General features: G+C 40.6%; 1 protein-coding gene across 2 annotated transcripts in view; it reads right to left on the bottom strand.

Annotated features, from left to right (window-relative positions):
• The window catches only part of Lmpt (four and a half LIM domains protein limpet), a 147,425-nt gene that overhangs the window by 101,402 nt on the left and 18,556 nt on the right, over positions 1 to 27,467 (bottom strand). Inside the window, exons 1-2 of one of the 2 annotated variants that reach the window (XM_022061671.2) lie at positions 23,213 to 23,662; positions 14,581 to 14,666 (exon numbers count right to left, since the gene is read on the bottom strand). In XM_022061671.2, coding sequence (XP_021917363.1) covers positions 14,581 to 14,666; positions 23,213 to 23,647 — 521 coding nt within the window. In that variant the 5' untranslated portion in view covers positions 23,648 to 23,662. Of the gene's footprint in view, positions 1 to 14,580; positions 14,667 to 23,212; positions 23,663 to 27,467 lie in introns of those variants that run through there. The other variant, XM_022061673.2, reaches the window with a different exon arrangement.

Here is a 27,467-nt window from a genome sequence, read left to right as displayed (position 1 = left end):
TCTGGGTTGTACCGCCGTGTAATCTGGTAGACGTTTACCAACGTTTCAAATCACTTTGCTGCCTCCATCATCAGGGCGATATTATTGACATATGACAGCAACGGTTTCATAAATATTATCCCACAATGTACAAAATCCCTTAACAGCAAGCGGACTTCAACCAAAAAGGGCATTCCGGTCACATATTATGCCCAGCGAGGAACATCAGGGATGACCCCAATTATCCCTGTTGCTAACAGGAATAGACACGAGTCTTCGTGACGCCACTTTCGCTAGGATTGTCAAGTGAACAAACCCCCAAAGCAAATAAGATGCTGACAGTAGATTTCTGCCTCTCGGTAGCAACAGAATCTACCTGTTTCTCGCCCACCGACAGCTATTTGCGTTTCATCCACGACGTGACAGCGGCCGGAGACAGCAAGGTCCCTGTCCCTATAAATACTACGCAACATGTAAGCAATTACTCACATTCTGCGTGTTACTAATCCGACAGTGAAATCACCATGACGACGGTCAAATTAAGACAAGCGAAGCCTGAGGAAACGCACGAGAAAGTTGGCTTCCGATTTAAACGGCCAGCAATTCGTGGTTCACTGCGGTTAAACAGCAATGAATTGAAAAGGAAGTGGCCGTGGTGTACTTTATGGTAAAGTCCCTGCGTTTGCCTGGGGAAAACCACGAAAACAGAGACAAAAAAATGAAAGAAACAAGAGTAGATATCCATCCAACATGAAGAAGGAGAGTCCTCGAGAAACTGACAGTCGCTCACCTAGTCGAGAAATTCCCTGCCTTTTGTAAAACCCGAAGTTTCTTTCCGGTGGCCACGTGACTGCACCATTGGTCCCTAACCGAATCCCATGAATCCAGCGTTGATTCTCCCGCCCCATTTTCCTTTAAATACATTTTAATATTGTTCTGCCATCTACTCCTAGGTCTTCCTATTGGTCTCTTCCCTTCGGTCTATCCAACCCAAAACTTTATATACATTTCTAACGTTCCTCGTGAGATAAGGTGTACATTCTGACATGGGTTTTATAATTTTGTCTAATATTTTTCACTCCGTATGTTATTACAAAGCCACGGTGGTCTAGCGGTTTGAACGCTGGCCTTGTAATCCTGGGGTCTCGGGTTCGATTCCCGGCGGTGCCCGAATTTATAACTTGTGTTGGGCAAGGCCGTGGTCTAGGCAACACGGAGTTTTCCTCCGTGGCATCCCAACAATTACTCCATTCACACACAGAAGAAGGCAATGGCAAACCACTTCTGGATCATCTGCCAAGAACGTATATGAACAGGTCCCAGTCCGAGAAAAGGATGGAAGGATCCTGTTCATATGGACCTGTCGTCACACAGAACACTAAATAAATAAAATGTTATTACAGCATACTCTTATAAGTCTACATTTGGTTTTGGTGGCAACGACCTTCAGTTTATATATATATTCGGGCTGATATCTATTTGGTGCGTCACATGAATTGAGTGGTAAGTATATGTACCACCTGTTGTAACAGTCAAAAACTCTGCATTTTTCCCGGAGTGTAAACAGCGTTAACCAGTTGATCCTTGCAATGTGTTTTCTTTGCGGTACGGACTGTATGTCTAAATATCAAGACCAGCTTCGCGCTTCAAATCAATCATTTGATGATGCTGAAGATACATTTCCGCTCACTGACTCACACGTTACATTAACAAATGCACACAGAGACATTGCATCAGTCGAAACCTGACATCTGTGTGCCTTACAAACAAACAAACACGTGGATAGCTTTAGTCAGGTTCTTTGCATCATACTTACCAAAATTAAACATGCACACGCGACCTTGGTATGAATTTAGAACAGTAGAAATTTTTAGTCTTTCAGCCAATGAACGTTTATCTATTTATAGTATGTAATGACGAGTATAAATAAATTTTCAGAGTCTTTACTTTGTGCCCGGTGACACATTCCTACAACAAGCATTTTAAAATGTAACTTATTTCGTACATCTTCGTATTAATTTTCGTTTTTTAAAGCTGCTAATACATTACTTATGTTTTCCTGAATCAGTCATTTCTTGCGACAGATAGTTTCAACCGGGAGAGAAAGTTTCGCCTTCTAACTATGACCTTAGACATATGGTACATATAGTTACCACCACGCTTCAAATGGTTAATACACGTCGTTCATATGATACCAGCATCACACAGGTGACCTGTTGATGTTCCAGGTCCTAACTATTCCTGCACTCTATCCTCACCTATATTACCTAGCTGCTAACTTATTACGTCACTAACACAGTCCAGATTAAAGCAGGTCTATTTTAATAGCAACTATTGCAAACAATGAAAGCGAAACCTGATGCAGGCTACGCCTGTCAACACAGGCCACCCACCTAACGTCTAAATGTGAAGTGATGCAGCGATTACAGGGTGGCATGTCTTAAACACGCCTCTGAAGAAAGAATCTTCTTCATACGGATGTTCAGCTGAGATGCAGTAGTAATTCCGTCTGTCCTTAACACAGTCTCCTTCCGTACTCCATCTAAATCTCAAGTCTAACAAGTCAAATGCCAATGTTCTCCCTTATTTTACCTCGCCCCTTTTATTAAGAGTCACTCGGTCTCTCATTCGGAATTGGGCAATTTGAAGAGAAGAGATGAACACAGAAATGAAGAAAAATAACATATATAATTGAAAGTGCAGTAGGAGAGAAAATTATTAATCTCTTACTGAGTCTAAATAATATTTAAGAATTTAGCTCGTACCGCGAAGAAAACACTTATCTTCACCATTACAAAGAACGACTGGTTAACGCAATTCAAGGAAATAATCGCTGTTTACATTGAGAATCATAGTTCGCCTGATTAATATTAAAGAATTCAGTCCGTACCGCGAAGAAAACACAGCGCCTCACCGTTACGAAGATCAACTCGTTAACGCTGTTTAAGGAAATAATCGCTGTTTACATTGAGAATCATAGTTCGTCTGATTAATATTAAAGAATTCAGTCCGTACCGCGAAGAAAACACAACGCCTCACCGTTACGAAGATCAACTCGTTAACGCTGTTTAAGGAAATAATCGCTGTTTACATTGAGAATCATAGTTCGTCTGATTAATATTAAAGAATTCAGTCCGTACCGCGAAGAAAACACAACGCCTCACCGTTACGAAGATCAACTGGTTAACGCTGTTTAAGGAAATAATCGCTGTTTACACTGAGAATCAAATTAAATCAATACAATCTGTAAACAAAACGCAGAGGTAATATATGTTAAATTTTGTGGTACATATAGTTACCACTAAGTGTCAAAGCCTTAATGGCCGGTTGTTTTGCACTGGCAGAAGAGAAGAAGTTTGGTCTAAATGTCTCCAACCTTCTGTAGAAACAATTTTTCTTTTCCGTCTCTTTAGAAAAGGGAGAGGGAGATCTCGTTTGCAGATAAGAACAGAACTTAAGAAGCTCAGGACCGCAAGCTCTGTATGACAATTATGTCAATAACTTACAAAAGTATGCCTATCAGTTTCATTAAGATGCTTTTTTTTCGGAAAAATTGGCAATAGAAATATGATGGCTGCTGGCATTAAAAAGCGAAATAATTCCGCCCATTCGTAAACCTTCCTCTTCTTCACAAAACTTCCCAATTCCGCAAAATCGACTCATTTTTACGCTGTCCGACCACAGAATAAAATCCGATTACAGATCGATGCTCCTATTTTATTAAATTTTTTTCAATGGAGTAATTACGTTAAATGTATATAACAAAAAATACCAACACTAAAACACGTAAAAAAACAGACAGAAACACGAAAATTCTCCGCTGTTTATATTCAGCACATTTCTTCAGTGCTACCAAGAACATTTGAGGGAAACTAAATTACCTTTACCTTTTTTAATGTTCCTGGTATGCATACATACATCCATACACAAACACATAACACACGCGCCCACTCCATATTGGCGGATCTGCGGGCTTATAAAATAAGATCAGTGGTAACCAATCACGTGAAAAAAAAAGATTATATCAACACACAGAGAACGCCTACCATAAATATTTTAGGATTCCCGCATTTCCAATATGTCTACCTATTCTGCTATTCGTCATCGCAACTTCAAGAAAGACGTGGGTTAATAAACAACTGAAAAACAATTACGATCACGTAAACAGATTTTATGCCGTCTTATATAAAACCACTACATTTACGCTAAAATGACTAAAGTAGCTTTCAATCGCACCTTAACTATCGAAAACTAAGAATGTTGTCGCGGAACCGGAGGCCGAAAGAGGCTTATCTCAGAGCCCAACATTTTACACCACCTCCACACACACCCTTCTAAACATACATTCTACATCAAGTTTCCCAACCAAAATTCTGTACGCAATCCTTGTACGCCTATATTACATGCTAGCTACATGCCCAGCCCATCTCAGTCTCATACAATTCTATATTTTAACAGCAGTAATTGATCTGTCCAGGAATTAAAGCGAGAAGCCGAGAATAGGGATAACTGGAGAGCTCTTTTTGGGCAGAGCAATGGACCTGTCGTAAGACAGAACACTTAATAATAATAATAATAATAATAATAATAATAATAATAATAATTGATCTGTATAAATCACGAAGTCTCTCGTTTGGGGCTGTAGACGGAATCAGCAGATCTATTTTACTCCGAAACGTCGGTTTTTACTTCCAAGTCTACAGGGCGTTACTACTGAAAAGTCAATGACTAAAAAACTTCTCGACTTTTACTCTGTCTTTTTAAAGACGTGACTAGCCACTGACTCAATACTGGATTTTGTAATTTTATTTATATTATCAAATACCTCTAAGAACAAATATCGCTATAAAATTCGGAACTTAATCCCCCTCTTCGATTCTTGTATTCCTCTATCCCTTCCGTAAGTCAACCTTTCTCCCTCCTTTCTCATTCCTTTCCTCCGTCCCTTTTACCTTCAAACACGTCATAACAGAAGACTGTTACGTTATCTGAACCAGAACGTTTTATACGTTGACATTTACATTTTAAATTAAGCGTAATCAAACATGTTATTGTAATTTGTATAACAGAGGTGTTTAGTATTCAATCTTTAGTTTAAGAATCTGCTACTGCAGACCCTTCCGAGGGCACCAAAAGGCCCGGACAGGAAGCCCTCGTCTGTGGCCACCGTTTGCTGCAACAGAGTTCGTGTCAGATAAGCTGACGGAATCCAAGAAACTCTTAGTCATCTGTGTCAAATTTGGACATCCGAGAAAACTAGGCAGTACAAACAAACACTATAGAACCATCCCTTGTGAAGCTGTGAAATCAGAACGGAAGAAAAACTGCCTTCGCATCGACACATAAACCACGCCTGTCTGAAACACAGGGCGCTTTATAATTCCAAAGTTGTTATCGTCCGTAATTATATACACTGTTAACTGTTGCCAAACATACGGGTGTAATTTAGAACAGATTTGCTTTGCAAGATTGGCGTCTGCAACGCATGAGAAGCGGACGGTCAGACGAATTCCCCCCCCCTCCCCCACCCCACCCTCACCCAGAACACTTCCACAATGAAACGGTTGTTATAATGTCAATTAAGGCTTGCTTCAACCGATGGCAATTTTGCGTTAACTTAAGTGATATTTTAGGTTCCCACGCGGTGAATATGAATACGTCTATCTTGTGGAGTCTGGTACAAAATTTACTGACATTTCATAGGTACTTCCTACCTCCGAGTAACTTCCGAAACGTCGGCAAACTTACGCAAGACTACACGGTGCAACGATACAGAAGAGAGACATCTTCAATCTCGATGCCGTGAGAACCTGAAATATCACAAGGAATCAAGACTTCTCGTTTGAAATTACATTAGTTAGTTAATCCGAAACTGGTGTCCTCGAGATGTTAAGATGCGATAATTCGATAGTGAAGAATCGAAACTCGACTTTTTAATTCCAAGTTCCAGAGATCGATCTTGTACAACGGAACCTGAAATTTACTTTACATGTACAATCGTATTTTTCGCATAAGAAATATATTAACATGAATCATCCCTTATTGACATTAGCAATGGCCGTGTCACAGCTCAGGCAGTTCGCCTCAGGTTTCTCGGGCCCCGGTTCGAGCCAAGGGCAGTCCATGTGTGATTTGTGGTGGACAAAAGTGGCACTGGGACAAGTTTTTCTCCGAGTTTCTCCTGTCAGTATCATTCTACAGCTGCTACATATTCACGTACGTATCATCTAGGGGGTGATCAAAGATGCGAGACCCATTTTCACAACAAGAAAGTCTCGGCTCGTCGCAACATTAACGTAACGAACACTGCCACAGGGCGGACCGCGAGCCATAATTTCTACGTTTATGATCTGGGCTTTGTGCATCCCTGTGCTAATTAATGGTTCGGAGAATATTTTCAAAGCCTGGTAAGTGTCTATGTACCAAAAGCACGCGCTGAAGAAAAGCAGAAAGGTTATTTTGTTACAAAAAAAAATACATCAGCCAGTTTTATTAAATTTTATAAGTGTGCAGATACACACTCACGAAATAAATGATGCATACAGTCCAGGGTTCCAAATGAAATAAATGTTTTGCTCCTAGGATTTATTAACATCGCACACGCAAAGGATATGACACGCCGTGAGCAATGAATTCTGCACAGTTTATTCGGGTAAGTTGTTATTCTCCAATCCACAACGACCATTCTGTTTCCTTCAAACATTTAACATTTCTACAGAAAGCGACTTCAAAGCAAAAGATAAACACGGAGGGACCTATGAGATAACCGGCGTTCTGTAATAAAGTGAGATGTGTTCAGTTTCACATCATTCTGTAGGGCGCTGTCAAAGGAGAACAGCTGACAGCCCTCGAAACGAGGACAATGTCACAAACTTTAAAGAGAAGTAACATACTTCAGAAAAACACTCAAGACAGTTCAACACACCAACGCGCATTTCATCCACTGAAGTGGAATCTCGTCCAAATATTATTTAAGAATTCAGTCCGTACCGCGAAGAAAACACCACACTTCACCATTACAAAGATCAACTGGTTAACGCTGTTTAAGGAAATAATCGCTGTTTACACTGAGAATCATAGTTCGTCTGATTAATATTTAAGAATTCAGTCCGTACCGCGAAGAAAACACCACACTTCACCATTACAAAGATCAACTGGTTAACGCTGTTTAAGAAAAAATCGCTGTTTATTCTTATAACTCCACACCTCGTAAATAAAATGTACAGTTGGTTAATGTCAAAGGATGTGAAGCATAGAGAAACCATTAGACCTTAAAAGAGTTAAAATATTAAAATTACATGCCAAATTTCATAAATATCTTGTGATACGTACCTCGTATTATCCCATTACAGTCTCTTGACAAATCAAAACATATCACACGTCTCCACATTGATTTATGCAGCTAATTACGAGACAATTTAATAGTAGCAAAAACGCATTTAAAATATTTGAAAATTCACTTAAATATACCAACAGTTGTAAAAAAAAGTAGTTCTTTATGAAGCTGTTTTAGTCTGCTAACTTTTTTTACTAAACTAAGGCATATAAGTATGTTAATGGAAACGTATTTAAATCATGTTATAACTTTAAAAATTATAATTTATAAAGTCACGTTTATTAAAAGTATTTGAACCTACTATGTAATGATGTAGTAACACCTGAACACCAATTAATATTTCCACTTCACATCCTATGAGACTTAAATTACGTTAAAATATTAAAATTCAAAAGCGTTTGACGCCGTCTTAGAAATTTTCTTTCCCGTAGATAAATTCTACAACTAATAACTTGCTATTACAAAGGCGTAATACACAATTGAATTTACTCACTGTTAATGAGTTACATTTAAAAGTTCTGTTTGGCACACAATTTCACTGTGGCTTGTACAACACACATGCACACACAAAACTATGAGTCACCCACTCCACTAAGCTGCACAATCATCATCTCATGTCGTCTCTCCTCATTCTGGCACAGGCCGATCTCATCTCTTGCACCCCACAAACTAGGAAGCTTCTTCCGAACACTCACACAAGTCAACAGCAGTACGTAAGACGCGGTCAGCCATCCACGCGATGCTGTGACCAGGATACCAAGCAGGGACCTCGGGATATTCGTAAGAAATACGAACCCAAAGGCAACTCAAGCATCTGAAACCCGAAGCTCGTCCAAATGGTATTTAAGGATTCAGTCCGTACCGCGAAGAAAACACAACACTTCATCATTACAGAGATCAGCTGGTTAATACTATTTAGGCAAATATCCCTGTCATAAACACGTGGTGCGTATAGTTACCACTGACATGTCACGGGTTTCGCGTACCAAAATCGAATCACAGAATAATAAAACTCCATGAAGCAGAGTTATTTCTGAAAAGCTGATAGTTTCTCAGCTGCTTTCAAATGACGTAACCCACAGCCACATTCCTAGTTCTTTAATATCCGTTTTAATATTATCCTCCCACATACACACACTTTCTATGTTCCGTATTGACTTATTTTCCGTCAAAATACTTTATGTTGCTCTAATATGGACTATTCAAGTTTGGCTAAGAAACTTCTATGTGACAAGTATCAATCAAAATGGGTTTTCTCCGTCATTAGTTGTTGTAATTGTTATTACTGCTATTATTAATGGATTATACTGAGAGTTTTAAAATATGAACCTTAGGAGCGATCCGGAGTAAGTTCTAAACCCGGAATCAGTGGCCCAGACACGATGTGGCGGTTGCGAGGCGAGCAACCTCACTGCATGAGCGGGTACAATAGATCTTGGGCACAGGAAAAGTAGCCTGTAGCTATTAATGTAGAGTGAATAAAGATAGCTTTTCGGAGCGAAACCTCCTCTCAGCTCCAGAGCGAACTAACCCATCACAACAGACGTGACGCAGCTAACAGCTGATTTGCAACAATGAGACGAACGAAATCGTTTGAACCCACACAACACGTAACCAAATAATATATAAGAATCCAGTCCGTACCGCGAAGAAAACACTACACTTCACCATTACGAAGATCAACTGGTTAACGCTGTTTAAGGAAATAATCGCTGGTTACATTGAGAATCATAGTTCGTCTGATTAATATTAAAGAATTCAGTCCGTACCGCGAAGAAAACACCACACTTCACCATTACGTAGATCAACTGGTTAACGCTGTTTAAGGAAATAATCGCTGTTTACATTGAGAATCATAGTTCGTCTGATTAATATTTAAGAATTCAGTCCGTACCGCGAAGAAAACACCACACTTCACCATTACTACGATCAACTGGTTAACGCTGTTTAAGGAAATAATCGCTGTTTACAGTGAGAATCATACGGAACCTATAAATACAAAATGAAGAGTTACTGATTTTTAAAGCGGGTGGTGTATTTAGGTTGAATTACAAAACATTTTTTTTCATCAGTACGGGCGTTTATAATGTCTTAATACGAAAGTTCACGTTCCAATGCCCTGTCATATATATCAGACTGAAAGCTAAAAAATATTTTTCTAACGATGGCAATGTTTAATATTCAACAAAACAATAATCACCTCAGAAAATGTCACATATTTTCTGAAGATCTACTTCAGGACTGGACGTTAAGAGACCACAGTGTCGCTCCCACTTCAGAAGTTCGCGCGTCCGCCATTATCCTATTAACAATTGCATTGAACGTCATATCATTAAGTTGTGATGACCTCAAGTGGCATAACGTTCATACTAAATTTCCTCAAAATCGGCCTAAAAGGTTCAGAGGTTAAATGAAGGACACACAAGCAGACATTATTGCAAATGTCCTTTTTCTTAAAGGACTTTAGGCTAAAACTGTGGCCAAATATTGATGGATGGCACGAAGCAGACACAGCAAACAGGACGTTTTAATTATGGAAATGATCCTAAAGGGGGCGACGGGTCTAGGGACCAAAGTTTGAGGCAGCAGGACACAGAAGATCTCAGCGTGGATGCGTCATGCTGTGTGCCATATTAGGATTCTCAACGCGCCAGGTAGTGATGATGTCAGCAGGTGGGCGTCGGTGTCACTGCAGCCGGCTGCAGTTACCGACCTCATGATTTTTCGAAACATTTTAATTGAACGTTGTGCTACACTGGATAGCATTCCGACGATTCAAATCCCTGAGCGGAGACCGGCAATCCCGATTGAATTTTTATGTAGGAAAATGCCGAGATAGCAGCTTAAATTAGGCCACGGCCGCTTCCTTTCACATGTTAGCCAAGTTATTATTCGCTAATCATCCTGTATTTCGAAGATTATAGACTGAGTTACTGAAAGCGTCACTAAATAAGATCCTGAAAGTTTCATGTGGTATATCTCTGAAAAAATGTGGTCTGTGTTAGCGAATTTCTTTAGGGAGGTAAAATAAAACATGGCGACTGCGCGCAGTAATCTTAGAATTTTCAAATATGTGGGAATAATGAACTTTTTAGGTGGTAATTGTCGACGACTGATATTTAGATGTATTATAATTTTGTATAACAACAGTTTGTTGATAAAAATACGATAACCTTTGCTTGTTGGGAATAATTTTAGACCAACTAACAAACAGATCCGTCACAACTCGTGGGTTCTATGAACAGGCGATACTTAACACTTGAAAAGTTGTTACATGCTAACCAATGGGTTATAAAGATTCAGCAACCCATCCTCACTAGCGGTCTAGCACACATTTCCGGGAAGAGATCCAAGAACTTCCTCAGGGAGGTGACAAGTGGTTAAACGTCTCTCGTGTCACTTGCTCGTTCGGCAAGGCCAAACAGAAACGAGCCGAGTTTTGAATTAATCGCCTCACGAATCACGTGACGCATTACAAATAAATATTTATTCATGAAAGTTCAATATCTGAAAATTAAAAAATTGTAGGGTCTATTTATAAACCCCAATAGTGCAAAGAACAAACAGTTAATTTATTCGGTAGTTCAATGAACACCATGCTTATTACCGGAACGTTCATCGCCACCATCAAAAAATTCTCTCCAGACACAAATACAAATAAAATGAAATGAAAAAGAAATATATTTTTCGTCAGCAAAAGCTATTAGTGTTCAGGTAAACGGTCATTACGAATACCGATGACCGAAAAGGGGTTAGGCCCCTGGTACAGCAGCGCACCTAGCGCCAACTGGAGGCGTACTGCAGTTTCCAGATATGGAAATCAGTTGACACTTCCCGGATCTGCCGGATGGATGACTGAGAGCGCACAAGGGCAAACGCTAATGTTCAGAAGAACACAAAACAACCTTCAGAACAGAGTGATCGTGCCGTCCCGGACTCTGGGGATGTCAACTTAAAAGACCAGGCGTACAGCAGTATCCTAGACAACACCGCACTTTACCATTACACAGATCAACTGGTTAACGCCGTTTAAGGAAATAATCGCTGTTTATTCTGAGAATCACACGAAACCCATAATGAGATTCTATTAACCCGTCTAAATAATATTTAAGAATTCAGACCGTACCGCGAAGAAAACACCGCACTTTACCATTACAAAGATCGACTGGTTAACGCTGTTTAAGGAAATAATCGCTGTTTATTCTGAGAATCACACGAAACCTATAATGAGAGTCTATTAACCCGTCTAAATAATATTTAAGAATTCAGACCGTACCGCGAAGAAAACACCGCACTTTACCATTACAAAGATCAACTGGTTAACGCTGTTTAAGGAAATAATCGCTGTTTATTCTGAGAAACATAAGAAATGCATAAATACACAATGTGGTCTGTACGCAGATTCAGTGCATAATAAAGCAGATGGTATGTACAGTGATCAGCTAGCTTCAAACGGCATATAAACGTATGGAGGAGTAAAGGGATAGCTTCATTCATTCTTCACTGTGGTATCAGATGGAGATGAGCGGTTAGCTTCACGCTGAGTCAGTTTTAACCACAGCCCACAGTACAAATTGGATACGACGCTGGGTGGTCCCCAGAGCTCGTCCAGAAGAGGTAGCTAGTAGACACTTATCTTGCCCCTACAGGGAATCAAACCTTTGTCCTCCGGTCTCTTGATATAACCATTTCTTATGACTAATTTAATTACAAAACCTGCGTCACTACATAGAAATTTTTAAAATATGCGCCGATAATTTCAGAGTTAAATTCGTTCTTCGTGAGTAATGTGAATCCATGTGACCAGACTTAATTCTTACCATAAACTGTTTACTTAATCGTCATTAGGCGGTACTTCGCGCTGCATTAAATGCTTAACATATAAAATACTAGCCCGTCAAAAGTTATAAAAGTGCATCAGCATTCTGAATGTTTCGGTACCGAGTGTTTTTAAAGGCGCTCCCACCAAGAGACAAACGTTTGCCACCCGCACAAAGAACTTCGTAAAGTTTACATTGCTAATTGAATGCCGTACAAACTTCCGTTTAATTAATAAACGTTAAATCAACTCACTATAATTAGCAGTTTATAACATGCGACCTCGTTCCACCAACGCCAGTCATTTTATACACCTCATTCAACAAAACATTTATCCCTTTTTGGCGATGAATGAACAAGACAGAACAGAATGTATGAGAAAATCGGGAGAAAGTACATTTAACGCGGGAAAAAGGGAGAAGCTGCCGGCTATGAAGGTTCCCAGGCAGTGCCCACTCGTCCTTCTGTCAAAGGTAGGTTTCGTGAAGAAGGTAGATCAATGAGAAATGAAGCAAGAGATGAACTAATGAGGGTCTTTCGTGCTGAATTCTGAATTCTGACAATAACCTTGCGAGGGAGTTTTGAAGGCAGTTCTCCGTCTTCATGTGACAACCAAAAGCCTAATAGGTTGTACCCCGTGGTTGAAATAATCTCAGACCTGGGCCTTTCACCTGAAGACGTAAGCATAACAAACCTCCGAAACGCTGACATTTTAGTAACACTTAGACGATGATAAAGTCTGTAAAAAAACATTTAACACGATACTTCTCCGTCACAAAGATCAGCATCCATAACCAGTTGATCGTCGTAATGGTTATTTAGACAAGCTTTAGCTAAAATGACTGTATATTTAAACGTAGTTGTGAAAAGTTTATCCATTTTACAGCCAATTTCAACATGTAATAATGTCATTAACACGCGGTTCAAACAAATGAAAAAAATGTTCTTGAATGTACGTAAGATGTTCACATCGTACTTCTCATCAGAGCGCCGTCTATAACAAATATTAAATCTTGTAAGGATGTGGGAGCACTGGCTTCTAAAATTAGCCTCAATTATTTCAAAAGCCTGCGTTCCATGTTTGCAAAATAAAGACTGTACAACCTGGCAGCACTGTGTTCCACAAAAAATTCGTGTAAACATTTCTAAAATCGGAATGTTAAAAGTTTCGTTAAAATTAATTCGTCTTCGTGTAATTAACTGGAGATGGTGTAATCAACAATTAGGCACTTGACTGAGGTGAAGGCCAGAAACAATACGCTACTTGTCTACGTCACGCGTACAGGTCCATTAAAAAGTATGTGCAACTTAATAAATTATTTAAAGCAGAACAAGTTCAGGATCAAACGACACGTAAAACAATTTGAGAACGTAGCAGAGCGTGGCTTCAAGGAATTACCGGCGTGTGCGAACGTAACCACTGATATGCATGCAATTCCCTGTCTGGGCATGGAGTGACCTCTCTAATTCAAGGCTGTATGTATAGCTTATTAGCTGATTAGTTCACGAAGCCGCCATTACATCAGTTGATTAATTAATTCTTCGCAAAAATTAATGCTTAAAATGTCTTGTCGGTGCATTAACTCTTTGCAGCCGAAGCTCGTACAAATATTATTTAAGAATTCAGTTCCTACCGCGAAGAAAACACATCACTTCACCATCACAAAGATCAAACTTCTTAACGCCGTCTAAGGACGTGATCGCTGTTTGTTCTTAGAAACATACGAAGCAAATACGAAAGGCAGAGTTACTGGTTGTGGTACATATAGTTACCGCTGGGTTCAAATGGCCTCTTCCCATCAGGTTTCCCGACCAAAATTTTGAATGTATTTCTAAACGAAACCATTAATTTCCCTTTGCTGTCCACGAATATGACAGAGACACACACCGGAGTGCTGGGTCCGGCTTGACTCCGGCTACATAGCGGTAGAAGAGATGTGAGGGTCCTTAGTTCGGGCTTCAAATCCGACTCGCTACTCGTCCAAACCCAAAGTAAGGAAGTTAAGTTGTTCTGTGGGCTTAAACATATCTTTTATCCATCTTGCCTTGTTTCTTTATGTGTCCTTCCTCCTCTCTCTTAATTTCCTTAACCTCTCTTCGTCTTTCTCGCCAACTTCCCTTCGGTAATTTTACTGGGGTGTCGACGGCGACGGGCTAGACGACGTATTTATAAAAGTTGCGTCCGGCCCGCCATGTGTCTTCCCGACACCTCACTTCCGACAGCGCAGCCACTTTTAACGACAAGCAACTAAAAGCCTGACGACAACTAATGCATTGTGGGGCCAACACAAGCCATCCATCATACGGTTGAAATCGTGCTGACAACAAGCAACCCCACCCGGGGCGATATCTCAGACGTTTTGGCGAGTCTAATGCATGGGTACGTCCAGCGTAATACGGCGTCTTATATAAGGGAGCCCCAGCATAAAAAGAAGCCTTGTACTCACCTCCACAAGTGGGGCGTGAACCCGGAACATTTCTCGCGACACGTGAGGCATGGCTGACCTTCGTCCACTTCTTCCACCAAGACGCCCTGAAAGCAGACCAACGCACGGTTAATAACACTCGCGTACAAACGGAACACATTTAACAATGGGGTCCGAAAACTCCCACTGTTATGCAACAATGGGGTCCGAAAACTCCCACTGTTATGCAACAATGAGGTCCGAAAATTAATTTCATAGTTGAAACCCAATAGGCAACAATGGGATCAAACAACTTCCATTGTTAGAACACATTATTCCGAAAGAACGTGACAATGAATCGCATTAAGGCAAAAACTGTGATCATTCTTTGAAGAAATTGTCGGGCAACAATGATTAGCTCACACATCAGGACAAGAATAGTCTAAGACGGAACAATGAGATTGGTCCAAGAATGGCTGGGATCAGACCGATGTGAAAAACGCCTTTGGAATGTCGGCGTACCCGAAGGAGTACGTCTTTGCAGACATCATTTTCGTTTTGATATCTCAACTTTCATATTTTGCTTGAAAAGGTATCACAGGCGTAAAAATTGTTTTTATTATGCAGATTAGGCTGCGTGCTGGATTACTGGGGTTCGATTCTCGACACGGATTATTTTTCCATCGCTTCCAGATCCGTTATGGGTTTCACCCAGACTTCCATCTGATGGACAGCAGCGATTCCATTCATCCACATCACCTCCACTCCACCACACACCTTCACAGCGTGAAGATAAACGACCAGAGACTTCTTCGCATTTTGGTCATAATCAAAATCACAAAAGAATTATCCCGAATCAAATAACTCGTTTATTTTCATATCATGTTGCAATTATAATACAGTCTTACCACCCGAAGTTTATAAATACAAAATCAAATGTGTGCGAGATGAGACAGCAGCGCAGTCTGAAGTCGTAATATGTAAATTAGTCGATATTGCAGAAGCCTGTTTTATCATGATGAACTTCGCTGCTGCTACAGCTGCGCCATCTCTTGACGAACTTACTGTAGCACTAGCCCACTGAGGTATTTGAAAAACCAAATTTCGTAAATTAATTTTTGAACATGAGCTTACAGCGATAGTTGCAGTCAAACATAAATGTCGTAATTTCCCAAAAAAAAAATCCCGGCAGGCCGCTCCAATCACATTTCGGGTCGCGAGATGATGACCCCAAAAAATTTCTTTACTATTTATTTATTTATTTTAATATTATTCTTTCATCTGTGCCTAGATCTACCAAATGGTCACTTCTCTTCAGGTTCTCCGGCTAAGATGTATATGCATTTCTGTTCCTCGCCTTACTAATACGACGGAATGGCTTTGTTTAGAATTCATTAATAGTTCATCTCGAAAGTGGGAAAATAGGTAATTTATTCTGCAAAGTGTAAATAACAGTCTTTGCTTAACTTTCTTTCACATTAATAAACTATGAATTTCTCCCACAGAGAGTAACTTTTTTTATTTAGTGTTCTGTCTGACGACAGGTCCATATGAACAGGATCCTTCCATCCTTTTCTCGGACTGGGACCTGTTCATATACGTTCTTGGCAGATGATCCAGAAGTGGTTTGCCATTGCCTTCTTCTGTGTGTGAATGGATTAACTGTTGGGATGCCACGGAGGAAAACTCCGTGTTGCCTAGACCACGGCCTTGCCCAACACAAGTTATAAATTCGGGCACCGCCGGGAATCGAACCCGGCTTATAAATGATTCTCGTAATAAACAGTCATTTTTCCCTTAAACAACACTAACCAAATATCGTAGTCATGGAGACGCGTTGTGTTCTCATTGACGTAAGAACTGAACTTTCAAATGTACATGAGATTCGCTCTTCAGAGTACAGAATCTGTCTGCCTACTTACGTAACAATGAACATGGCCTCCAAACCACCGCCTTCTTTATTCGACCCACGCGGCACAAAAACTACTGAACAATAAAACAACAGAAACGTACCCAGCAGACTTTGAGTCCGAGACAAGTCATTGTTTAATGAAACACAAAACAGATTAACGCACTTTCTCTTAACTTCTGAATTGTTCCACTACAATCAGGTTCCAGTTACGTGTACACGTGACGGCAGACGCACGTTTTCTAACTCACAGACCAATGAGAATTCGCCACAAAATATTTTATTACAAAAATATTTGAACCGTAGCCAAAGAAACAGCTTTAAAAATCCCTCTTAGCAATTTTCATGAGATGCACGACCAACGAGAAACTACCAAACCATCCACAACTTAACTTAACCCCATACACGTTAGTGGTAACTATATATACCATCCTGCGTGTCGCTCACAGGGTCCACGCATAAGTTTAATTCGATTGTCAGTAAAAAAAAAATTAAAAATATCATCCTAAAGATCATTATTATTATATTTGTAAAGGCGATGATGTGTGGTGCAAATCGAAGACCTAGTCGTAGATGGGAGGATAATATTAAAATGTATCTTAGAGAGACAGTGTTTTGAGGGTGTGGAGTAGATTAATATGGCTTAGGATAAGGACCGGTGGCGGGCTCTTGTGAGCATAGTAATTAACCTTCGGATACGGTGAAAGGTGGGATATTTCTTTACCAGATGAGCGTAATTTCAGCTTCTCAATACGGACTCAGCTTCATGCAGCTAGTTTGTTCCGAGGGGGGAGGGGCGTGGATGAAACTGGCTCAATGTAGTGTCCAACCAATCGCGGGCCACGGATCCTGTCTCTTTTAAACTACAGACAAATTTACGCCGTGTATAAAGGTCAGCCAATGACACAATCGCTTACAAATCGATATGTTCGCAGCGCAAAAGTTCTCCACAAAAAAAAATTTAAAAAAAAACTGACAGATTTTCATTAAATTCAGTATAAGAGTCGTTACAATTCAGGCCACCCCCACATTCGAACATATCCTGAATATTACATCCGCCTTAAAAACATTAAACTTTTGTCGTCCTCTTCCATAATAAGGTCTGGACCACGAGGTCCCGTTCCGAGGCTAAGCAAAATATTCCTACCATCTACATCTATGACAACCTGTTTCTCGTCTTCTTTTAAGGTTCAAAATAGCTTGGCACGACATTATCCATTCCACGTAATACTGCTCTATTAACATATTTTGTGTGACCTGAAAATAACCAACAACGCCTACTGATGCTAAACCCTCAAAATAACTGATGATCCCATCTCACTTAGCTACATTAATTAACCAAAAGCAAAGTAGCGCGCGGACTTTGGTAAAAAGTTTAAATTTCTGAACGGGCGGAAGATTACCAATGGCAAGACAGGTAATACGTATTTAAAATCGCTTGAGTAATTCTGAAATCAACCAACAGCTGGCTGGGTAACGCCCATCTGCAAGCTCATTTCTGCGTGGAATATTTATTTTATTTTAATTATTTTTATTTCTTTTATTTTTCCAGGATCCTATACAGAACGCAGCCACGTACAGGCTATTTATTCCTGTTTTACTTTCAGAAATCAAGGCTAGGAGCCTGAGACTGTCACCCACTACAAAAATCGAATCCCGGACTCTCACAGACCGGTAATGAAGCCAAGACTAAAAGAAAATTACAACTGATCGGTTGGTACAAAGCGTGACTGTCAGTCTGTTGGCCTTACTTTAAAACCGGTCGCCATGGTAACGCGAATGATGTCATCTTACGCTGCAGCTGTTGAGGGACCTGTAATTCGACAGACATTTCCATGACGAGCCATCCTCCAATTAAAATATTCCACGCGGCCAGGAAACGTATTTCGGAATCAACCGATTCCACGGGTCCTGTAATTACGTCGAGACAAACGAAATCCACACAACCAGAAAATATCAGTCCAAAGTCATTCAAATCATTTCATATTCCAGAGACCTCATTACAAAACACGGTAGACAGACGGGCAGTCATGACTTTATCCGTGGTTTTCTTCAGAACCTCGTACTTCGACATACAAATTTCAAACAACCCCCACGCGGCCTATTTTAAATCTTAAACCCCGTACGAGATACATCACCCCCCCCCCAAAAAAAAAAAAAAAAAAAAAGATGCTTGCACTCTGTGGAGTACAATTAGTTTTCAGAAACTGGCAATCTATCAGCTAATCCGTCTTTTATAGAGACCGAAAGGTTCATCACAGCGTTCACAAGAGCTCGACACTTCCTCATCCTAAACTTGTCAAATTCAGTTCATTCTCTTCCGCTATATTTCCTCAAGATTCACTTTAGTATTATTCTCCCATCTACGCCTAGGTCTACCGTGTAGTCACTTCCCTTTCAGCCCCTCCAACAAAAATTTACTGTAAATTTTCCATCTCCCCATTCGTGCTACAGGTCCGTCCATCACATCCTTGATTTTAACCTAATATTTGCTGACAAAGAAAAAATGTCAGCGATTCTGAGACGGAGTTGTCAGCGCAGTCAGCGTGCTTTTTAGCCGTGGAAGTCAAGATGGATTCAGATGGGTGGATGGACCCGACCTTCGGCGAAGACTCGTCACGCTTTGTTCCGCACTGCGGCCGTCTTAAACAATCACTAACCAGTCTGCCAGTGAACAGTGACGAACCACAGCGATTAATTGTGGCAGTGACGGAACCCCGATTATTATAATGAACAAATGAAGGACAATATGATTGGCGGAGCAAGTAGCACGTATGCGAGATATGACAAATGCCTACAGAACATTGATTGCGAAGCCTGAATAGAAGACACCACTTGGAACTTGAAGTAGATGGGTAAATAAATTGAAATGTATCTTAAGGAAACGGAGATGTGCGTTTGTTTGATTTGGCTCAGGGCAGGTAATACACCTTCGGTCATTATAAAAAAAGGGCGTATTTATTGACTAGCTGAGCGACTGACAGTTTCTCAAGGAATCTGATCTACGAAGTTTGGATCAACTCTAAACAAGCGAACGAAATTTAAATACACGGCCAAACGTTATTATAAAAGTTCCGTGTTCAAGTCTCGACGAGGAGACGAGCTACCGCGACTGATAATTTTCTTTGTTTTCCTCAGTCCCTCCAGGCAGACCCAGGGACAACACCACATCCTTAATATTTCTAAGTTGAACTACTTACTGACGGCGTCGCCAAAGAGTAACTGGGTAAAACGTTCTGGCATGATTCCCACAGGAATCATTTTCTTAAACAGCGTCAACCAGTCGATCTTTGTAATGGTGAAGTGTGGTGTTTTCTTGGAGGTACGGACTGACTTCTTTAATATTAATCAGACGAATTATTACTCCCCCCACTTTCTCTCTTCTCTCTCTCTCTCTATAATTCTCAATGTAAACAGCGATTATTTCCTTAAACAGCGTTAATCAGTTGATATTTGTAACGGTGAGGTCTGGTGTTTTCTTGGCGGTACGGACTGAATTCTTAAATATTAATCAGACGAACTATGATTCTCAGTGTAAACAGCGATTATTTCCTTAAACAGCGTTAACCAGTCGATCTTTGTAATGGTGAAGTGTGGTGTTTTCTTCGCGGTACGGACTGAATTCTTTAATATTAATCAGACGAATTATAATTCTCAATGTAAACAGCGATTATTTCCTTAAACAGCGTTAATCAGTTGATCTTTGTAACGGTGAGGTCTGGTGTTTTCTTCGCGGTACGGACTGAATTCTTTAATATTAATCAGACGAATTATGATTCTCAATGTAAACAGCGATTATTTCCTTAAACAGCGTTAATCAGTTGATCTTTGTAACGGTGAGGTCTGGTGTTTTCTTCGCGGTACGAACTGAATTCTTAAATAGACGAGCTTTAAAATTCTGCGATCTACGGGCCCGCAAATGAACTTTAACTGAGCCTTTAGTAATGTTTATCGCGTATTTACACGAACGTCTAACTACTGTACAAGCAAGCGGTCTTCAGCGAAGCGTTGAAAGAGCTAGCAAATTAAGTGAATCGGTGTATAATGTTGCCAGTTTGTATCGACAATCTATCTTCTTTCCCAAAGCCTCCAGCTTTCTCTTACAGGATACTGAATGTGAAGTTTATGGTCCATGCTCACAAATGTGCAATTTCATGCCTTCTATTCAACAAGAGAAGGGAATGACCAGTGGTCGGTCGCCATAGTTACAGTTTAAGTAGCGTAGAAAGAAAGCCAATATCGTGCAACTGACTCGGACACGGGTTTGGAACAATGCGTGCCTGCCCAGTACCACGAAGACGTCTCCTTACACTTCCAAGCTGTTCAGATCAGGCCCATCCATGTGTTACTTGGACAGGCTTCATTCTGCATTTATTCAGTAGGCATAAAACTCTTCGCCAGAAACTGTATTATCGAGGCTTTCGGATCACAAATGATGCGATGGCGAAACATGTAGCACGAATGGCGAGATCAGAAATGCAAACAAAATTTCTTTAGGGAAAAGAGCACTTAGTAGATCTAGTAGATGAGAGAATAATATTTAAAATCGAAATTAAAACACCGAGTGTAGATTGGATTCAACTGGCTCAAGATGTGGGCCAGTGGTTGGTTACTGAATCAAAATTGGCGTATAATTTACTAACCAGCTAAGCGACTGTGAGATTCTCAAAGACTAACACATAATTTATGTATCACATTCATGTTTCGCCTCGTTCTTTTCGGATATTCATCAAGCTTTAGTTTTAGTGATGAACACATTATGGGCCAGTCCGTCGCACTGTCGACTTTTCTCAGCCTAATTATGATCATCGCCCTGATGATGTAGGCAGCAAGAACCTGTGAAACGTTGATAAAAACGTCGGCGCTACAACCCAGATGACGCATTCTTTCTAATTATGATATTTTCAAATTTTATTTTGGTAACAATTTCTTCTTCTGCAAGACATTGCAGGTTAAAACATGAATTATGATAAATTAATCGCAAAATAATGTTGACACTCCAGCAGCTCTGATGTAAACAAAGAGACTTTTTAAATCCTGGTACATAATGCTGCAATTACTCAATGGACCGGTTTAACGAAGCAAGTAATTGCTTACGTGTGCATTAAAAGCGGAATGGCTGTACTTTTCAAAGGCCTTATACCTTTGGCCACAGTTGCCACACCCATGCGTGGTTACTGTTACAAAACTCTCACCCTGCTCACTGAAAGCTGCTGAATTATGGCTTAACCATGCAAAACTTTAAAACTGAAACGTTAAATAGCAAACTACGCATCTCCTTTCGACCCATCAACCTTTTAGAGCTCAGTGGTAACTAAATGTACCATTTGCTTCAACAATCAGCAACTCTTCATGTTTCACTAATGTGTTTCGTATGATTGTCACTGTAAACAGAGATTATTTCCTTAAACAGCGTTAACCAGTTGATCGTCGTAATGGTGAAGTGTCGTGTTTTCTTCGCGGTACGGACTGAATTCTTTAATATTAATCAGACGAATTATGATTCTCAGTGTAAACAGCGATTATTTCCTTAAACAGCGTTAACCAGTTGATCTTTGTAATGGTGAAGTGCGGTGTTTTCTTCGCGGTACGGACTGAATTCTTTAATATTAATCAGACGAATTATGATTCTCAGTGTAAACAGCGATTATTTCCTTAAACAGCGTTAACCAGTTGATATTTTCAATGTGAAGTGTGGTGTTTTCTTCGCGGTACGGACTGAATTCTTAACTAACATACAGACAACCTTCGGCTTCTCTCACGCAGCCCTGCCAATGTTACTATCAAAATTCAACCCTAAAGTATCCCCCCAACAAATTAACATTAAAATTTCCCGCAACGTCGCCCTACCAAGGCCAGTAACAAAATTAAAAATTGGGTACGAAAGCAATTAGCCCCTGCTCAATTTCTCTGTTTGCTCCATTCTTCATTTTACCTTCTGCATTTCCAAACGATTTATCCCCACGAAACTTACCTTTACGGGACGAACGGGCACTGCATGGGAACCTTCGTAAAAGCACATGTTCCCCCTCCCCTTTCCAGTTCGTAGGGAGTCAATGCGTAAATATTACTAAAACAGTAGAAAATCTCCTGCCCTATCCCTTCCTCCCACGTACACGAGATGACAAGTTGTAATTAGTTTTAATTAAACTGTCTTAAGAAAGAAGTCAATGAGGTGAGGTAGCTCAGTCAATTTTGTGACTGGCCAAGGGCTGTACCTCCCTCCGAAATTTCCTTTCGCGGTGGGGGAAGGAAATTTCTCTTCTCCGGGGATAAAACGGACGGGGCGTGACTCTAATCATTTATCTCCATGACGCGTGGAGCTATATCGTCACTCACACATTCGTCTGCGTGAAATGGTGCTTAGTTACGAACCACGGTCGATTAACAAAAACCTTTGTGAACTAAATGACGATCACACGACTAAGACAAGTACAGGCATACCTCGGAGATATTGCGGGTTCGGTTCCAGACCACCGCAACAGAGCGAGTCACACGATTTTCTTGGTTTCCCAGTGCATATAAAAGTTATGTTTACACTATACTGTAGTCTTTTAAGTGTGCAATAGCATTAAGTCTAAAAAAAACAATGCGAGAATTACCAAAATGTGGCGCAGAGACACGAAGTGAGCACATGCTGTTGGAAAAATGGCGCCGATAGACTTGCTCGACGCAGGGCTGCCACAAACATTCAATTTGTTAAGAAACGCAATATCTGCGAAGCGAAATAAAACGAGGTATTCCTGTAGATTAACAAACACTCACCCCTCCCCTGTATTCCCGTCGGACTCTTGAAGGTGTCGGTCCCACAGACGCCCTGAAGTTCTGCTGACGGTATTCGTCCCACATTCTGCTATCTGCATTTCTCCCACAGTGGTAATCTTCGTCCTCGTCATCAGCTTCGGGTGACGCAGCCGTCACCAATTTCCGATTCAAATATTCCGACTTGGACTTCCTGTGATTTTCATGTCTCCAGGTACCACGAGAAAAACTCTGTCCAACGCCACACAAACTGCCACCTTCTGCTCCATTTCTTCCGTGTCCGTCCACAACATACAACTTCTGCTGGCCTGACCTGTTCGTTCTAGACGCCCAGGAATTGTCATTGGGGTCCGCCGAGAGCATCAGAGTTCTGGGTGGCCTTAGCGAATGGTTTGATGAACTGTTTGCTTTGGGACGTACGCCGTATTGAGAGGACATCTTTTCCCTTCAGACTCAATCTTTCGCACGGAATAAGGCAAAGAGGTCGCTTCAGAAAACGTCTATGTGTTTGCAATAACAGCCTGTTCATCAAGCGGAACAATTTCAGACAAAAAGCAGCGATGATAACTCAAGAATTGAGTTCTGTAAACGGAAGAAAAGCTATTAAACAAAAGTGGAAAATTTAATTTCGTACGAAAAATAGTCGCGTTACACTTTATAAACACATTTTTTAATAATATAAAACTAGTAATTTCATGATATAACTGTTCGATGTGAATCGGTTTCAACAACAAAAATTCATCAAAACGTAGATAAATAATATCAGATTCAAAGCACATCGGTTTGGGTTTAAGAAATGTTTGTTTCGACGAGGTTATTACAGTAATCAAGATAACAAATCTAAAAACGGTCCTGGATTAGGTTATAATGATAGAATTAGTGATGATAATGATATGGAATCATCAGCCTCACGATAGGCTTTTCGGCAATGAAGCTAGTTACTTCATATTTGGACATTTCTTAGCAAAACCCAAATATTCGATACCGGTAGTACCAAAACCTGTCATTTGGCGCGATCCTGAGCCAGTTCCATCCACTCATCCATCCTTATAACCAACTCCCGAAGATTCGTCTCAATGTTAATCAACCACATCCAAGCTGATCTTCAAAATTTACGTTTATAAAGAGTGTGCCTCATCAAAATTTCTAATTTTTGTTTCCGCCAACCTGGCTGCATACCCAGAAAATTCTGGGCGATACGTAAAATTTCTCATACGCGATGTCTTACATTTATCACTCCTTTGTCCTTGGACCAAAACGTATCTATGATCACCCTGTATTAAACCACCTGCAAACTACGTTCATCCTTCAAAATAAAAGAGAATGACGTTTCGAAAGCGTTGCAGAGTCCACATCTCAAGTTCCAAACACTTTACGGAATTCTTTCAGATCCTAACTTGTTCTCGGAAAAAAAAAATATGGCAGTCAACTGTTTCATAAGTTCAGGGCAAGTGCCTAACTACGGGCATACCTGAAGTTAGGAGGTACGAAGATGGCCGTCTTGTGAATCGTAGCGCCGTGCAGTCTCGTAGAAACCAATCAACGTTTCAGAGGAACAAGCTATGATACAACGCCCTGATAATGGAGGCAGCAATGACCTTCGAAACGTTGGCAAACTTCTACCACACAACACGGCACTATAACTCAGAAGACAGCAACCGACAAACCTGATATTTTCATCCTTTTATCTAAACGGAAATGCCAGATGTGTAGTCTTAAAAATAAAAATATCGATACTTCCGATAACGTGCGTCAAATTTTGGGAAAACAGTTCCCTCTGTTCCATCCAGCCATAACTGTTTTATACACGAGTTTTATTAAAAGCGAGTTTTACATTTATATTATAGAATATTTTATATTTAAATCCACACTTTTTTCCATCCAGGCGTAGATACGAGGATAATATTAAAATGGATATTATATAAATAAATGGGGATGGACACTGTGGACCGGATTAATCTGGCTCAGGATACAGATCGGTGACACGTTCTTTTGAACGCGATAATTAATCTTCGGTTGCTATAAAAACCAATTTTTCTCCCCTAGTTGTATCGTGGTTTTGAACAAATATCTTTTGTCAAGATCGAACACTAAATTAATGTCGGCAGATCGCTTTCCCGTTCGATAAATAACATTAACACGTTTGATTCTTAAACTAGATGCAATGTCTTCAGCACCTATGACACGTAATTGCCATGGAAACAAATCATGATAAGATAATGTCTGATATTAGTGACGTAGCAAAAATATGACGCAATGACGTCACCATCGCCTTGGGCCTTAGAGCACAAACCGAACACATGTTACCATCTGACACACACAGCTTCTCCAGTCACCAGCACAGAATTGAAACAGTTGACACTTGGTCTGAGAGAATCACGACGCGTTCAAGACACAGACTGACTGCCTGTCTTTCTCCGACACGGAAATCCAGAGACCTGCTAGCTCGACGACGGTGGGCCGGTAAATAGGGAGGCAACTACACCCACCACTGCCCACGCTGTCCCAACACGTTTTCTTCAGGCGACTGTATTAAGTAATTTTAACTGCTTAAGAAACATGATCGAGGGAAATCAGAGGTTGTCCATTAACCCAGGAAGTTGTTCCTAACACGTGCAAGACCGAGGAATTCCCTCCTGCTGTTTCCTAATTAAATCCAAGTGGTAACTATATGTACCACAACAACAAATTCTTCATTTTGCCCGCAAAGTGTATCCATGTGCCCCGTACGTGTCTCCCTCTAAACAGCGATTATTTCCTTAAACAGCGTTAACCAGTTGATCTTTGTAATGGTGAAGTGTAGTGTTTTCTTCGCGGTACGGACTGAATTCTTTAATATTAATCAGACGAACTACGATTCTCAGTGTAAACAGAGATTATTTCCTTAAACAGCGTTAACCAGTTGATCTTCGTAATGGTGAAGTGTTGTGTTTTCTTCGCGGTACGGACTGAATTATTAAATGTTATTTAGACGAGCTTCGGCTTCAAACTCTCGTTCTGCCTTGAACAGAACACGAGGGGGCAAAGCCTCGGAACTTTCTGGTAAAATTATGCTGTTTCACCCTTCAAAAATAAGCTGTCACTTTCCTCCTCCCCATAACTTTTCTCTCCTATTCTTCCGCAATCCTTCCGAATTACATCTTTGTTTCGGCTTCAAAGGAATAACAGCACACTTTAAAGACGTCTGTAATGGCTGAGGAAAACAAGTGTAGCCGAATTAGTGACCTTCCGAATTACAAACAGGAGCGCATATTGCACACTGCCATTTTCAGTCTCAAGGTTATTGAAGAACAAAGGTAGCAGATATGGAAATGGTTAAGAGTAAGCAGAAAACAATTTTTTTTTGGCATTCATTGGGTGTGGCACAGAAGAAAATAAAAGAATCTCAGTCATGCCACAAAAATTGCCAGCCAAAGTCAGAAGTTCATCCACAAAATCCCACTTTCATAAAGTATTCTAAGAATCCCACGAATACTTCGCCTCTAATCTGTAAGTCTGACTTCATGTCAGAAAATGCCTGTACCACATAATTCGCATTGCGTGTTCTCACATGCTCGCGTGTGCGTCACAAATGCCATGCCGGAAACAACCGGCCATTTCTTCTGCAAAGGCATCATCACCACGAAGTCAGATTTACAGAAATCATCAGTCTCGTACTCACCAAATCCACGAAATGGACAACTCGTGTGGGTCCCGTAAGGCAACTGTTTCCATGGAACTAATCCGTTGCCTTAACAACCAACACTTACCTGAAACAAAAGACAAGCTGTATTACGAATACTTCATGTAAGCATCGATGTAAAATCTCTTCTCTTCAACAAATACTACTACTACTACTACTACTACTACTATGGCGTAACAGCCCAAAATCGAGCCCTAGCCTCCTCTTTAAGAGGCTTCTCAACATATATAATTTTTTTACAGATGTAGGGGTGTTGGCCCTACGATCCAACCCCCAACCTGGAGGACCAGGGTATTTCTCTTAGTCTGGTCCCTACCCTTGACCTGTCCGGCTTGGGAGACCCTACCGGTAGCAAAGCTACCGCCGGCATAGCTCTCGGGATTATCGGGACACCCAAGCCCCCCCACCACGCCAAGGTGGAAATACCTGCGGGGGAGCTTCAACAAATACTACGGTGATGAAATCAAGAATTATGAGACACACAGGGTATGTAACACGCACAGGAGATATAAGAAATTATCACAAAATATTAGTCGAAATACTGAAAGTAAGAGACAACTTGGAAGACCTGGACGT

Source organism: Zootermopsis nevadensis, unplaced genomic scaffold (assembly GCF_977971745.1).
Source record: "Zootermopsis nevadensis isolate Lab colony 2312 unplaced genomic scaffold, Znev_1.0 Znev_ptg000061l, whole genome shotgun sequence".
In the NCBI taxonomy this organism is placed as follows: Eukaryota; Metazoa; Arthropoda; class Insecta; order Blattodea; family Termopsidae; genus Zootermopsis; species Zootermopsis nevadensis.
This window is presented reverse-complemented; position numbering and strand designations above follow the sequence as displayed.